The sequence below is a fragment of the Spermophilus citellus genome, assembly GCF_964194105.1.
Source record: "Spermophilus citellus genome assembly, chromosome: 9".
Classification (NCBI taxonomy): domain Eukaryota; kingdom Metazoa; phylum Chordata; class Mammalia; order Rodentia; family Sciuridae; genus Spermophilus; species Spermophilus citellus.
The window spans coordinates 66330816-66345916 of record NC_138191.1 but is presented as its reverse complement, the minus strand read 5'-3'; the positions used below and the strand labels follow the sequence as shown (position 1 = coordinate 66345916).

The following is a 15101-nucleotide window of genomic DNA, read 5'->3' as shown; positions in this document are numbered from 1 at the left end:
TATATCAAAATAAAGGAAGTTTTGAGATGCTTATATGACATAGTATACGCAGCTAAAGAAATACATCATGTTAACAGGGTCAGTATGTTTGCCTCTGTTTTTCCTGTTTCTTGAAAAAAAAATTCAAGGCAAATGGAAAGGGCCAAGGAAATAGACCAAAATAGATTTTTCTCAACCTATAGAACACAAGATTATATTCTTCTTTCCTTAAAATTTTTGGTTCTTTAGATAAAATCACACTTTCTAAAATATTGTTTTAAGATTCAGTGATGAGTATAAATTAATTTGTCTCACACTGTTGGTGCTATAAGTTCATGTCTGTTGAATAAATTTAGATAATGTAAGAGAAAATCAAAATCATCACGCACTTGAAATACAACTATTAGTATTCAATATAACGTCTAGCTTTCAGATCATTTAACTTGCTTTAAACATTTCACTTTTAAGACTAACAGAAGTAGTGAGAAGGAAGTTATAAAGATCACTATTGTAATCATATTAAATAAACAGTTCAGTTGGCTTTCTTTAGTTCACTGACATTTTTTTGGACAAAACTTCAAAACAAAATCTCTAAACTTTAAAGAATTTTGCAAGCTATCTGGTTTCTCAACTAGTATAATATGCATGCTTCGACATTAAGTTGAACAATTACTCCTCCTGAAGTATTTCCCAATTTCCTAAAACAGAATCTGTTGCTCATATTGAGACTCTCATAGCATGTCATTAACTCTTTTTTATAGCACTTCTAACAAAATGAATTTTTTTGCCTCATCCAGGGATCAGTTTAGAAATCTTTATAATCTCAATTTTAGTACTTGGCTTAACACACAGGAAAAACTAAATGCAGGTCAAATGAATTAATTATTGAACAAATAAATAAATAAATGGATTTATATATGTATTATGTATCAAATTTCAAGGTTCCAAGTTTGTTGATGTGAAGGGCTAAGGCAAACATGAAAAACCTCAACTCCACCATCTATACTATCTTCCTCTGCTTCTCTTTATGCTACTATTTGCAATTTCATCTTAGTTTACTACTAGCTGTTAATTACTTCTGTGTAGATGTCATATAGATAACTCAGACTAAGATCTCTAGAATAAAATTTCTTGTCTTCCTCATTCTCCAAACCAAAAAGTCCTTCTATATTCCCTTTTTAGCTCCTTTTAAACTAGTTTGTTTTAGTTCTACATGACAATAGAGTATAATCTGACATATTTATACAAACATGGAGTACATTTTTTTTTATTAGATGTTCACAACGTTACAAAGATCATGACAAATCATATTTCATAGATTAGAATCAATTGGGTTATGAACTCCCATTTTTACCCCAAATACAGATTGCAGAATCACATCGGTTACACATCACATTTTTACATACTGCCATATTAGTGACTGTTGTATTCTGCTACCTTTCCTATCCTCTACTATCCCCCCTCCCCTCCCCTCCCATCTTATCTCTACCCCATCTACTGTAATTCATTTCCCTCCATGTTTGTTATCCCCTTCCCCTCGTAAACTCTTATATGTTATTTTGTATAACTATGAGGGTCTCCCTCCATTTCCATGTGATTTCCCTTTTTTTCCTCCCTTTCCCTCCCGCCTCATGTCTCTGTTTAATGCTAATCTTTTCTTCCTGCTCATCCTCCCTGTTTTGTTCTTAGTTGCTCTCATTATATCAAAGAAGACATTTGGTATTTGTTTTTTAGGGATTGGCTAGCTTCACTATGCATAATCTGCTCTAGTGCCATCCATTTCCCTGCAAATTCCATGATTTTTTCATTTTTTACTGCTGCGTAATACTCCATGGTGTATAAATGCCACATTTTTTTTATCCATTCATCTATTGAAGGGCCTCTGGGTTGATTCCACAGTCTAGCAATTGTGAATTGTGCTGCTATGAACATCGATGTGGCAGTATCCCTGTAGTGTGCTCTTTTAAGGTCTTCAGGAAATAGTCCGAGTAGGGCAATAGCTGGGTCAAATGGTGGTTCCATTCCCAGCTTTCCCAGGAATCTCCATACTGCTTTCCAAATTGGCCGCACCCGTTTGCAGTCCCACCAGCAGTGTACAAGAGTACCCTTTTCCCCACATCCTCGCCAGCACTTGTTGTTGTTTGACTTCATCATAGCTGCCAATCTTACTGGGGTGAGGTGGTATCTTAGGGTGGTTTTGATTTGCTTTTCCTTGACTGCTAGAGATGGTGAGCATTTTTTCATGTACTTGTTGATTGATTGTATGTCCTCCTCTGTGAAGTGTTTGTTCATGTCCTTGGCCCATTTGTTGATTGGGTTGTTTGTTTTCTTATTGTCTAATTTTTTGAGTTCTTTGTATACTCTGGATATTAGGGCTCTATCTGAAGTGTGAGGAGTAAAAATTTGTTCCCAGGATGTAGGCTCCATATTTACCTCTCTTATTGTTTCTCTTGCTGAGAAAAAACTTTTCAGTTTAAGAAAGTCCCATTTGTTGATTCTTGTTATTAACTCTTGTGCTATGGGTGTCCTATTAAGGAATTTTGAGCCCGTCCCCACAATCTGTAGATCGGAGCCAACTTTTTCTTCTATCAGACGGAGAGTCTCTGATTTGATATCTAGCTCCTTGATCCACTTTGAGTTGACTTTTGTGCGTGGTGAGAGGAGGGGATTCAGTTTCATTTTGTTGCATATGGATTTCCAGTTTTCCCAACACCATTTGTTGAAGATGCTATCCTTTCTCCATTGCATGTTTTTAGCTCCTTTATCAAATATAAGATAGTTGTAGCTTTGTGGATTAGTCTCTGTGTCCTCTATTCTGTACCATTGGTTCACCCGCCTGTTCTGGTACCAGTACCATGCTGTTTTTATTACTATTGCTCTGTAATATAGTTTGAAATCTGGTATCGCTATACCACCTGATTCACACTTCCTGCTTAGAATTGTTTTTGCTATTCTGGGTCTTTTATTTTTCCATATGAATTTCATGATTGCTTTATCTATTTCTACAAGAAATGCCATTGGGATTTTGATTGGCATTGCATTGAACCTATAGAGAACTTTTGGTAATATAGCCATTTTGATGATGTTAGTTCTGCCTATCCATGAACAGGGTATATTTTTCCATCTTCTAAGATCCTCTTCGATTTCTTTCTTTAGGGTTCTGTAGTTTTCATTGTATAGGTCTTTCACCTCTTTTGTTAGGTTGATTCCCAAGTATTTTATTTTTTTTGAGGATATTGTGAATGGAGTGTTTTTCCTCATTTCCGTTTCAGAAGTTTTGTCGCTGATATACAGAAATGCCTTTGATTTATGTGTGTTGATTTTATATCCTGCCACTTTGCTGAATTCATTTATTAGTTCTAGTAGTTTTTTTGTAGACCCTTTTGGGTCTTCTAGGTATAGAATCATGTCGTCCGCAAATAGTGATAATTTAAGTTCTTCTTTTCCTATTTTTATGCCTTTAATTTCTTTCGTCTGTCTAATTGCTCTGGCCAGTGTTTAGAGAACTATATTGAATAGAAGTGGTGATAGGGGGCATCCCTGTCTTGTTCCGGATTTTAGAGGGAATGCCTTCAATTTTTCTCCATTCAGAATGATGCTAGCCTGAGGCTTGGCATAGATTGCTTTTACAATTTTGAGGTATATTCCTGTTATCCCTAGTTTTTCGAGGGTTTTGAACATAAAGGGATGCTATACTTTGTCGAATGCTTTTTCCGCATCTATCGAGATGATCATATGGTTCTTATTTTTAAGCCTATTGATGTGGTGAATAACATTTATTGATTTCCGTATATTGAACCATCCTTGCATCCCAGGGATGAATCCTACTTGATCATGGTGCACAATTTTTTTGATATGCCTTTGTATCCGATTCGCCAGAATTTTATTGAGGATTTTTGCATCTAGGTTCATCAGAGATATTGGTCTGTAGTTTTCTTTCTTTGAGGTGTCTTTGTCTGGTTTCGGAATCAGGGTGATGTTGGCCTCATAGAATGAATTTGGCAGAGCTCCCTCTTTTTCTATTTCCTGAAATAACTTGAAAAGTATTGGTATTAATTCTTCTTTAAAGGTTTTGTAGAACTCCGCTGTATACCCATCCGGTCCTGGGCTTTTCTTGGTTGAAAGTTTTTAATTGCTTCTTCTATTTCATCTATTGATATTGGTCTGTTTAAGTTGTGAGTTTCCTCCTGACTCAGTCTGGGCAAATCATATGACTTAAGGAATTTATCGATGTCTTCACTTTCTTCTATTTTATTGGAATATAGGTTTTCAAAATAATTTCTATTTGTTTTCTGTATTTCTGAAGCGCCTGTTGTAATATTGCCTTTTTCATCCCGTATGTTAGTGATTTGAGTTCTCTCTCTTCTTCTCTTCGTTAGTATGGCTAGGGGTCTGTCAATCTTATTTATTTTTTCAAAGAACCAACTTTTTGTTTTGTTGATTTTTTCAATAGTTTCTTTTGTTTCAATTTCATTGATTTCTGCTCTGATTTTAATTAGTTCTTGCCTTCTGCTACATTTGCTATTGTTTTGCTCTTCCTTTTCTAGGGCTTTGAGATGAAGTTTGAGCTCATTTATTTGTTGGTTTTTCCTTTTTTTGAGGAATGACCTCCAGGCGATGAATTTCCCTCTTAAAACTGCTTTCATTGTGTCCCATAGATTCCGATATGTTGTGTCTGTATTTTCATTTATCTCTAAGAATTTTTTGATTTCCTCCTTTATGTCTTCTGTAACCCATTGATCATTCAGTAACGTATTGTTCATTGGCCATGTGATGTAGGATTTTTCCTTCCTTCTTTTATCATTGATTTCCAGTTTCATTCCATTATGATCTGATAAAGTGCATGGTATTATCTCCACCCCTTTATATTTACTGAGGGTTGCCCTATGGCATAATATATGGTCTATTTTTGAGAAGGATCCATGTGCTGCTGAGAAAAAAGTATATCCACTTGATGATGGTTGATATATTCTATATATGTCAGTTAAGTCTAGGTTATTGATTGTGATTTTGAGGTCAATAGTTTCTTTATTCAACTTTTGTTTGGAGGATCTGTCCAATGGTGAGAGAGGTGTGTTGAAGTCACCCATGATTATTGTGTTGTGGTCTATTTGATTCTTGAACTTGAGGAGAGTTTGTTTTATGAACGTCGCAGCGCCATTATTTGGTGCATAAATATTGATAATTGTTATGTCTTGTTGGTGAATGGTTCCTTTTAACAGTATATAATGTCCTTCCTTATCCCTTTTGATTAACTTAGTCTTGAAGTCGATTTTATTCGATATGAGAATGGCCACACCTGCTTGCTTACGAGGACCGTGTGCACGATATATTTTTCCCCAACCTTTTACCTTGAGCCTGTGTATGTCTTTTCCAATCAGATGTGTCTCCTGGAGGCAGCATATTGTTGGATTTGTTTTTTTAATCCATGTTACCAGCCTATGTCGCTTTATTGGAGAGTTTAAGCCATTAACGTTTAGAGTTACTATTGATATATGGTTTGTACTTCCTGCCATGTTTGATTATTTATCTCTTTTTTTTCCCCCTAATTTAGTTTGTTTCTCCATGATTAGCTTTCCCCCCATCCTCTGTCTTTACCGAGGCAATTCCCGTTGATGGTTTTGGTTATTGTTTTCCATTTCTTCCTCGTGTAGAGTTTTGCTCAAGATGCTTTGCAATGCTGGTTTTCTGGCTACAAATTCTTTTAGCTTTTGTTTATCATGAAAGATTTTTATTTCGTTGTCGTATCTGAAGCTTAATTTTGCTGGATACAGAATTCTTGGTTGGCATCCATTGTCTTTCAGTGTTTGAAATACGTTGTTCCAGGATCTTCTCACTTTCAGCGTCTGTGATGAAAAATCCGTTGTCAACCTTATTGGCTTACCCCTAAATGTAATCTGCCTCTTTTCTCTTGTAGCTTTTAATATTTTCTCTTTGTTCTGTATATTGGATAGCTTCATAACAATGTGTCTTGGCGTTGGTCTACTGTGATTTTGTGTGCTCGGTGTCCTGTATGCATCTACAATTTGTATATCTGTTTCCTTTTTTATTTCTGGAAAGTTTTCTGTAATTATTTCCTTCAGCAAGTTACTCATTCCCTTGGTATGAATCTCTGTGCCTTCCTCTATCCCGATGACTCGTAAGTTTGGTTTTTTAAGTTATCCCAAATCTCTTGGATGTTTTTCTCGTGATTTTTTACCAGCCTATCTGAGTTGGCTAGACTCTTTTCAAGATGATATATTTTGTCTTCATTATCTGACGTTCTGGCTTGTACTTGCTCCACTCTGTTAGTGATACTCTTGATTGAGTTTTTAATTTGGTTTATCGTTTCCTTCATTTCTAGAATTATTGTTTGATTTTTTTTATAATCTCTATGTCCTGATAAAGATGCTTAACTTCTTCTTTTATCTGTTTTTGTAATTCATTTTCAATGTGATCTTTAAGGTTCCTTTCCATCTGTCTAAGGTGTTCCTTGAGTTCTTTATATGGCCATTTTTGTGTTGACTCCAGGTCCTCCTGAATATTTAGGCTGTCTTTCATTGTTTGTACTCCTTTTCTTCCTTGCTTTTTTATGCTCATGATACTTCTTGTTCTGTTTGACTGTTGAGTTACTGTTTTCTCTTATAAGTTTATTTGATGCTTGGGAGGAGAGGTATTAGAAGGGATGGGAAGAAGTCATAATTCCTGGCAGGTCTCCTTTCAGCGGAATTTTGCTAGAAGTTCCTCAGTTGGTAGAATCTGGGTGTATTAATGGGTCTTTCTGATCCCGTTAATGTAGAGATACTGAAAGTGCTGCTTCCTCGCCGGCCGCCATGTTGGGTCCACCGGAGTACATCTTATTCTAAATAGGATCCTAGTCTTGTGGTTGTACATGATGCAGAGATTCACTGCGGTGTATTCATATATATGCATAGAAAAGTTATGTCAGAATCATTCTGCTTCTTTCCTATTTTAGGTTCAATGACATCAGTAGCCGAAATCAGCCTCAGTTTTACATTTGACTACTTCTGTCACCTTCATTTAATAAGTTAATAAGCTGTCCTGTTTCTATTTCCAAAATAGCTTTTATCCGCAGTCATTCAAGCAATCAACCTAATTGAGTTTCCATTCTGTGTTTTGCATATTTTTCTAGTTATTGTGATGTACATAAAATCCACTAGACTCTTCTTTAATATAGTATAATAGAGAGACAGTTAAGTACCACAACAGATATAATATATGAAGATAAGTACTTGATTTCTTTTTTCAGCAATACAAGGAAAGATCTTAATTAGATTTGGGAGGAACAAGGAAAGCTGCCTGTATAATATAGTATGTGATACATAGGTATTAGAAGAAGAAGGGCAAGGAAGGCAGAGAGGTATTCAGATAAAAGAAGCTGTGAGATTTAAACAAGTATGGCATGGTTTGGTCATCTAAATAGTTTGGCTGAAGTGATGCTTTTAAAACACTGATGATAAATATGATTATGTGAATACAGAGTTAGAGAAAAGGTTAGGTCATAAAGACCCTTGTATTAAAAGTAAAGAAATACAAGACTTAACCTAGAAGCTATAGAGATCACTGAAGGATTTAAGCACAAGAGCAATATAATCAGATCTATACAAAGATTATTACATCAGTGCTTGGCCAAAGATTTAAAGAAATGCCAGTCTGCAGGAAAGGAAAATAACTGTAATAACTATTACATTAATTCTGAGGGAAAATTAAAAAGGGCCTAAACTACAATATTGGTAATGGGAATGGTTTTACCAAGAGGGGAAATACCAAGTCAAAGGAGAATTTGGGATAGAGGTTTTAATTGATGGCATGAGGTTATTCAGTAGTAAGGACAGAATTTGATGCAAAACGTGTTGAACATGAACAGGCAGAGGATACTTAAATGAAGACAAGAAGAAAAATTGCTGCCTATAGGGATAACCTTGTAGGTGGCACATAGTGTTTTCAGACAAAATACTAATGCCCAGTTAAATTTTAATTTCATATAAACAATGCATAACTTTTAGTTTAAATATTTTCCAAATGTTATATCTTCATTGCTTCACTAGTTTCCTATTCCTGAATGCTATACATCTCATTTAGCTGCTTTGGAAATTCTTACTTATTCATCAATGTTAGCTCAAATTCTATCTTTTTTGCAAAGCTTTTTCTCTCAAAGCATTATGTATTATATAGTATTCACTATTCATTTTTATATTATAAAGGCTTTTATGTGTATATAGATTTTATTTCTTGAAAGTAGGGATAAAGATTTTTCATTTTGTAGCCTTAGGGTATAGCGCAATTGCTGTATTAAATATAAGAGATAGCAAATATTCAGCAAAATTTGCTGAATAGATAAATGAATGAATGTTGTTTCAGAGCTCTATCAGTTTTTACCTAGCTTTTTACAGTTTATGTCCCTGCCTTCAGTTTTTCTGATCTTTAAAACACTCTCCTTATTGACATATGAGGTATATTTTCAAAAAATAAACCACGTAGGATACTTTACTACTTAAATATATTTGATTACTTTGTGATGCCCATAGAATAAAGTAGAAACTATTCAACATGATAATGAATGTTCTCCACATTTTAATTCCCAAGCTAAGCTGTTTATAGCTTAGACTTGGCAAACATATCCATGTTAAAATTCTGGGTATACCACTTGATATTTGTTTAATTGTGAGTGAATAACTTATTAATTTGTAAATGGGGGTAATAACTAATAATGCTGCTATAAAAATTAAATGACTTCTATAAATTTACTGCAGTATACATTATATAGTCTAGTACAGTTATATTATCAAACAAAGCTACTAATTTTTTTCCAGTTTCTCCTATCCTTTCCTCTCCCCCCCTTTCCTCAATTGACACCTTCCTCTCCAACTATATTTCATAACTTGCCACTCTTCCAGGATTCATTTTTTCATATCTTTATTCACAATGTATATTTGCTTATAATGCCCAGATTTTATGGTAGCCTGTGTGCAAAGCTTAGTATTTAAATTTTCTATAGGTAATTCCTAGTATATGTACACAATAACAGCAAAGGATATTTGATATTTGTTTAATTGTGAGTGAATAACTTATCAATTTGTAAATGGGGGTAATATCTAATAATTCTGCTGGATTATTAATGTTTCATTAGCTATTTTGTGATATGTAAAGGTTCCAGGATACCATAGGTTTTCTTTTATTTTAATCAGTTATATGTTATTGGCCCTAAAGACTTTTAATGGTCAGAAAATTCTCATTCATTATTTGTATGCTATGGCTTTCAGAATTTTTATGTGCTTTTCCATATCTTCAACAAAATCTTTTTTTGAGTGAGTTATATGATTCAAAACATTATACTAATAATAACTAATTCTATATCAAATCAGGAAAACCATTTTCAGTTACCTGAATCCTGACATCAAAAAGTGTCTTAAGTGTTCTGATGTTCATAAGTTCCTTTTTCATTTCCCATTCATTGAGAATTGAGATTAGATATCCATATCAGACTTTTTTTTTACCTTTGGTCCTTCAGGGCCATTTTGTCCAGGAATCCCAATATCTCCTGGAAAACCCTAGGGGATATAAAAATAGAGTTTATTCCATATCAAATTACTTTAAATCTATTAAGAATATAAAAACATCCTTTTCCTTTCATGCCCACTTAAAGCAACTTATACTCTTCAAAAGATCACTATTTTAAAGATCACATTAGATAGTTCTTTAATATTGGAATATAAAACAAAGAACTAAAACAGAACTTTATCAATTACACAAACAATCCTCAAACCTAAAGAAAATTCTCTGATCCAATGTAAGAGAATGGAAATCTTATTAAAAAATATTACAACTTGAATGTGAGGCAAAAAAGGAGTGTGTCATATCCTTTCAACATCCCATAGAAAACAGGGCCACTGAGGATTAGATGAATTTATTATGTTAGATTTACTGTATAATAACTATATGTGAACATGTAGAGTTTTTGATAGTTTGGTTCGAAAAACCAACACTCAAAACAAACAATATGGCTTAATATACAGGGTATTAGTAAATTTTGTATCTAACTATCTTATTGTAACATCCCATATTTAATTGTCTGTAAATACTCAGCTCCCAAAATGCAATTTGAACTCAGTGTCTTACTAGTTTCATCATCAATTGATAATAAAATCTTTGACTTATGCTCATATTGCACAAGAATAACATTTTTACTTTTTTGGAAATAATACTAGCAATCTAAAATTATTTCCAGAAACAGAAGCGAATCATAATGCTAATAAAATCTAAGCAAAGTCCTAAGATGTTACTCTAAAATGGGTAGATTAAAATTCATACTGAAGTAATGAATCAAAATTTGATACACTATGATTAATTTCAGTAATGATAAGCTAATAATTATGGTTTCATTTGTATTGATTTTATCACACAGTTGTTTCAGTGTTTCTCATTGACATGAACAAAAGGGGAAAAAGTAAGGAAAATGCAACAATCAAATACAACTCTTTTTTCTTTAGTTGTAGATGGAGATAGTACATGTACTTTATTTATTTTTATGTGTTGCTGAGGATGGAACCCAGTGCCTTATGGATGCCAGCAACTTTAAAAGCAAAGAAGGCTGAAGATAAAATATTAATGTCAGCCAGAATAGGTAGCTTAGTTAAGGGATAAATGTGATGGGGGTAAAAACCCAACAAGTAAGATGGGACAGCAAAACTAGTTCTAAAAAGAAAAACAAATTTAAAAAGTGATGCTTATTCCTCAAGACTGGATTAAAACAGATATGCTTTGACAGATTAAAAGCCTGATTTAAAACTTGGATTCTGTGGAGAAAAAGTAAAGTCAGGGACACTTCTGACAAAAGAAAAGGCAGTGGTACCTCAAATACTAAGCACCAGATTAGATTTCTAGAAATTTTGGAACAGTTATTATGGATATGCTTAATATAGACTTGTTGATTGCTTCACTAATCAAAGGGAATCGGGTTCAATTATGTTAATATTGTGTGTGTGTGTGTGTGTGTGTGTATGTGTGTGTGTGTGTGTGTGTGTGTGTGTGTATGTATATATATAATTAGATTCTTCTCCTGATAGTTTTGAACCTTTCTCTTGAACACACCCTTCGTTGCTTTATTTAAGGGGAAAAATCACCATCAACTTGTATCAAGACACCTCTGCTCTAGTTTCTATTGTAAGTGAGTTGTCAAATTTGAACAGAGTATCTTCTCCAGTATGTTCCTCTCTCATTCTGCATTTCCTCTTTACCCTTATCCACAAATTTCCAAGCCAAAAAGCTGTAATTCATCTTTAAATACTTCTTTTCCCCCTAAGAACTCACAAACTATTCTCAAGTCCAACATAAGCGCTTAACCTGGGGTTTTGGCCTATTTTATTTTCCTTATCAGGTTGTAAACTGCTCGAATATAATATACCATTCACAACTTTATTCCCACCAACTAGGACAAAATCTGGCAGAAATTTGCTGCTGTTGTCTGACTGACCTCTTTGGAAATAGAAGACAACATGTCTGCTTGCCACTTTTGATCCTTGAGTACTAGTTTACAACCAGTTCAGACTCTGGTTCACAGCATCACCATGGAAAAATTCATAGCTTGTCCATTTTCCAGATGACCCTAGAACACCTTGTCACATCAGAATACAAGGAAGTAAGGAAGCCTGTTGTCAAAATACAACAACAAAAACTTCCTGTGTATAAAGATGAAAGGGAGTCAACTCTATCTGGAAATGTAGTTTAAAAAAAGGAGAACCACCAAGCATTTATTTTTCCTTTCCTATATGTACTTTACCTTTATTATCCAAATAATAGATAAGAAAATATATTCCAGCCAATAAATAAAAAATAATAGAGTTTAAAAAAACCATTCATTTTGCAATCCTGCAAATGATGTAATGGATTTGACACTGAGTTTGAACTGTTACTAACATCACACACACAGAAAAGAGAGATACTAGACATTATGTGCTACTTGATGAAAGAACACACTATCACCCATTTTCTTGCCAAAACAAAGAAACAAACAAACATGAATATGGTCAGGACTCTGTAATATGACAACCAATTTTCAAGAAATACACAGAACAAAGAATTATCAGAATTACACCATGAGTCTATAACAAAATTAGACTAAGCAAAACTTTATAGGCCAAGTGATGGGGGAGCTTCAACAACTAAATTTTAAGGGGAAAATTTGGAATGGGGGAGAATTGGTAGATTGAAAGATGTGATAGTTTGGATGTGTGGTGTCCCCCAAAAACTCACATGTGAGACAACACAAGAAGATTCAGACAAGAAATGATTGGGTTACAAGAGCCTTAACTCAATTAATTAATTAATCACCTGACGGGATTAATTGAGTGGTAACTGAAAGTAGGGTGTGGTTGTAGGAGGTGGGGCACTGGGGGTGTGACTTGGGGTTATATATTTGTATCTGGCAAGTGGAGTCTCTCTCTCAGCTTTCTGACCATCATGTGAGCCACTTCCCTCCGCCACACTCTTCTGCCATGATGTTCAGCCTCACCTTGAGGCCTGAGGAATGGAGTCTGCAGTCAATGGACTAAGACCTCTGAAACTGCGAGCCCTCAAATAAACTTTTCCTCCTTTACAGTTGTTCTGGTTATGTCTTTTAGTCACAGTTATGAAATAGCTGACTGAAAAAAAAAACATTTAGCAAATAAAACACACATGCCTGAACAATTATTTTTAAGGATGCATACTTAAGTAATAGAATATGAAAGAAAAACAGTGAGGAACTGCTTAATTTGAGCAAGAGAGATGAACTTGTGGTTGGCTGGGTTGGCTGGGGTAACTACCTTTGTGGTACTTACCAGGGTATTTGTCTTATAATTATATGTGAAATACATGTTACATATAGTTCTCTGTGGGCTTTTTAAAATTTTATTTATATATTTTGGTACCAGGGATTGAATCCAGTGGTGCTTAACCACTGAGCAACATTCTCAGGCCTTTTTATTTTTATTTTAAGACAAGGTCTCACTAAGTTGCTTAGGGCCTCATTAAGTTGCTGAATCCTTTGAACTTGCCATCCTCTTGCCTCAGCTTTGCAATTTTCTGGGATTATAGGCATGTGTCACCACATCCAGCTCAATAAAACAGTAAGAAAAATTACTAAGGTGATTTAATAGATTTCATATATGTGTGAATCTTTCCTCCTTATTTTGATTTGCCATGTTGGAGATTGAACCAATGGCTTTGTGCACGATAGGCAAATACTTTACCACTGAGTCACATCCCCACCCCTTTTGTCCCTACTTTCGAGAGTTAAAATATTAGTAAAGGAATATTAAAAACAAATAAAATTCCAAAGAAAAAGAGAATAAGATAAAAGATGTCAATAAATCTGATCTCATATTATAGTTAAGTAATTAAATATTTTAAAATTAAAACTACATTGAAATGCTCAGAAACACATTACCTTTGTACACAGGATAGCTCAGAAACTTAGCCAAAGAACTTTTTCATTATTGTAAAAATTCATACCTGAGTTACTTCTGAGTAGAGAGCTTGATTTTTAAGTAAGACATTTTAAAGTATAAAAACTAGAGTTAACTTGATCAACTTTAATGATAACATATCTACCAAGGAAACTTTTTTAATGCTTAAATTTAGTTCTCAAACTATAAATCAAACTATAGGACATGGGCATCTTTGCAAAGCAACAAAATTTCAGAGAGTTTACAGATTAAAAGGTAAAAAGTATAATATTAGAATCTATACTTTCCACTTTAAAAATTATGTTGGCATAAAATATATAAGAAAAATAAAAATAAAAACAAAAATCTAATAAAGATGCTTTAATTCATTTTTGTAATTCAAAATAACATTGATGTTGACAAGTCAAAACATTTTCGCCCACACCATGCTTCAGTATCTTATTAAGTCATCATATCACAATTGAAAATATAATGGCTTAGTGAGAAAAAGGAAGAACAGCCTGACTTTTGGTGTCTTCTTAGTAGAAATAGTGTGACCACCAATTTTTACCAAGAAGAAGAAAAATGAAGTAGCTTTAAAAATAATAAATACAAATGTGTCTTTTATTTTCAGGCCTTTCACATCTGTTTGTAGCACTAAGAGTGATTCAGCATTCTCTCCAGTAAAAACAAAGTTTTATTATTTTCTAATCACTAAAGGCTGGAGACTAATTCACATGCATTTTTTATAGCAAAACCTGGGAACCAAAGCACTAGCAAAGTTCATTAGTTTCGTAGGAAATCATAAAAGTAAAATATTGTCTTTCTTATCTGAAAGTAAATAAGAAAGCATCCTAACAGAATTAATATATGACACTTTATTGCATACATTGAACACGTTAGTAGTTTTCCTATAGGAGCAATAATGTTTCTGTTTTCTATTGAAACATATAGTCTTTGTAGTTAAAATAGTAAGTGGATAAACAATCAACAAGTAAGTAAATACAATGAGTAAACCAATGAAGGTATATGCATAAAATGAAACAACTTGCATGAATCTAAAAATGTTTATGTTAAGTGAAGAATCCAGAAACTGACTGCCACCCCCAAAGTACATACTATATGAATATGTCTATATAAAGATTTCCTTAGAAAAGACAAATTAATCTATAGTGACATAAACATATCAGAGGTAGCCTGGAAAGGAAGGAGCAGGAAGCACAGGAGGAAGGGATTATAAAAGGTGAATAATGAAATTGTTGGGTTTGACAGAAAAGCTCATTATCTTGATTTGATAATGGTTCACAGGTTATACATATGTGAAAAATTATCCAATTATACAATTTAAATACGTGCAGCTTATTTTATGTTAATTGTACCTACAAAAAAAACTGTAAAAAACACAAAAGCTAATTGATACTGGTGATCAAGATAACGATTTGCTTGTGGTAGGCAATAGTTTATAATGATATGAAGACTTTTAGAGAGAAAAAAGATTTATTCATTGAACTAGCCCACAGATAAAATTAGTGAAACTCAGATTTTGTATTGTTTTGGAGGAAACAGCATGTTAAATTACAATAACAGTTTAAAAATAAAGTACATATTTTGGATAATTCAAACTTTTCTGATATTTTGTAAGGTAGCTTTAAAATATTCTATTGTTATAGATAACCATTAGGTCATTTAAAACTTATG

The 15101-nt window shown here is 33.6% G+C and overlaps 1 protein-coding gene across 1 annotated transcript in view; it reads right to left on the bottom strand.

Moving 5' to 3' along the window:
• COL24A1 (collagen type XXIV alpha 1 chain) overlaps nt 1–15101 on the bottom strand; it is a 421320-nt gene that overhangs the window by 225832 nt on the left and 180387 nt on the right. The window contains exon 22 of the mRNA XM_081305079.1: nt 9477–9530. Coding sequence (XP_081161205.1) covers nt 9477–9530 — 54 coding nt within the window. The remainder of the gene's footprint in view (nt 1–9476; nt 9531–15101) is intronic.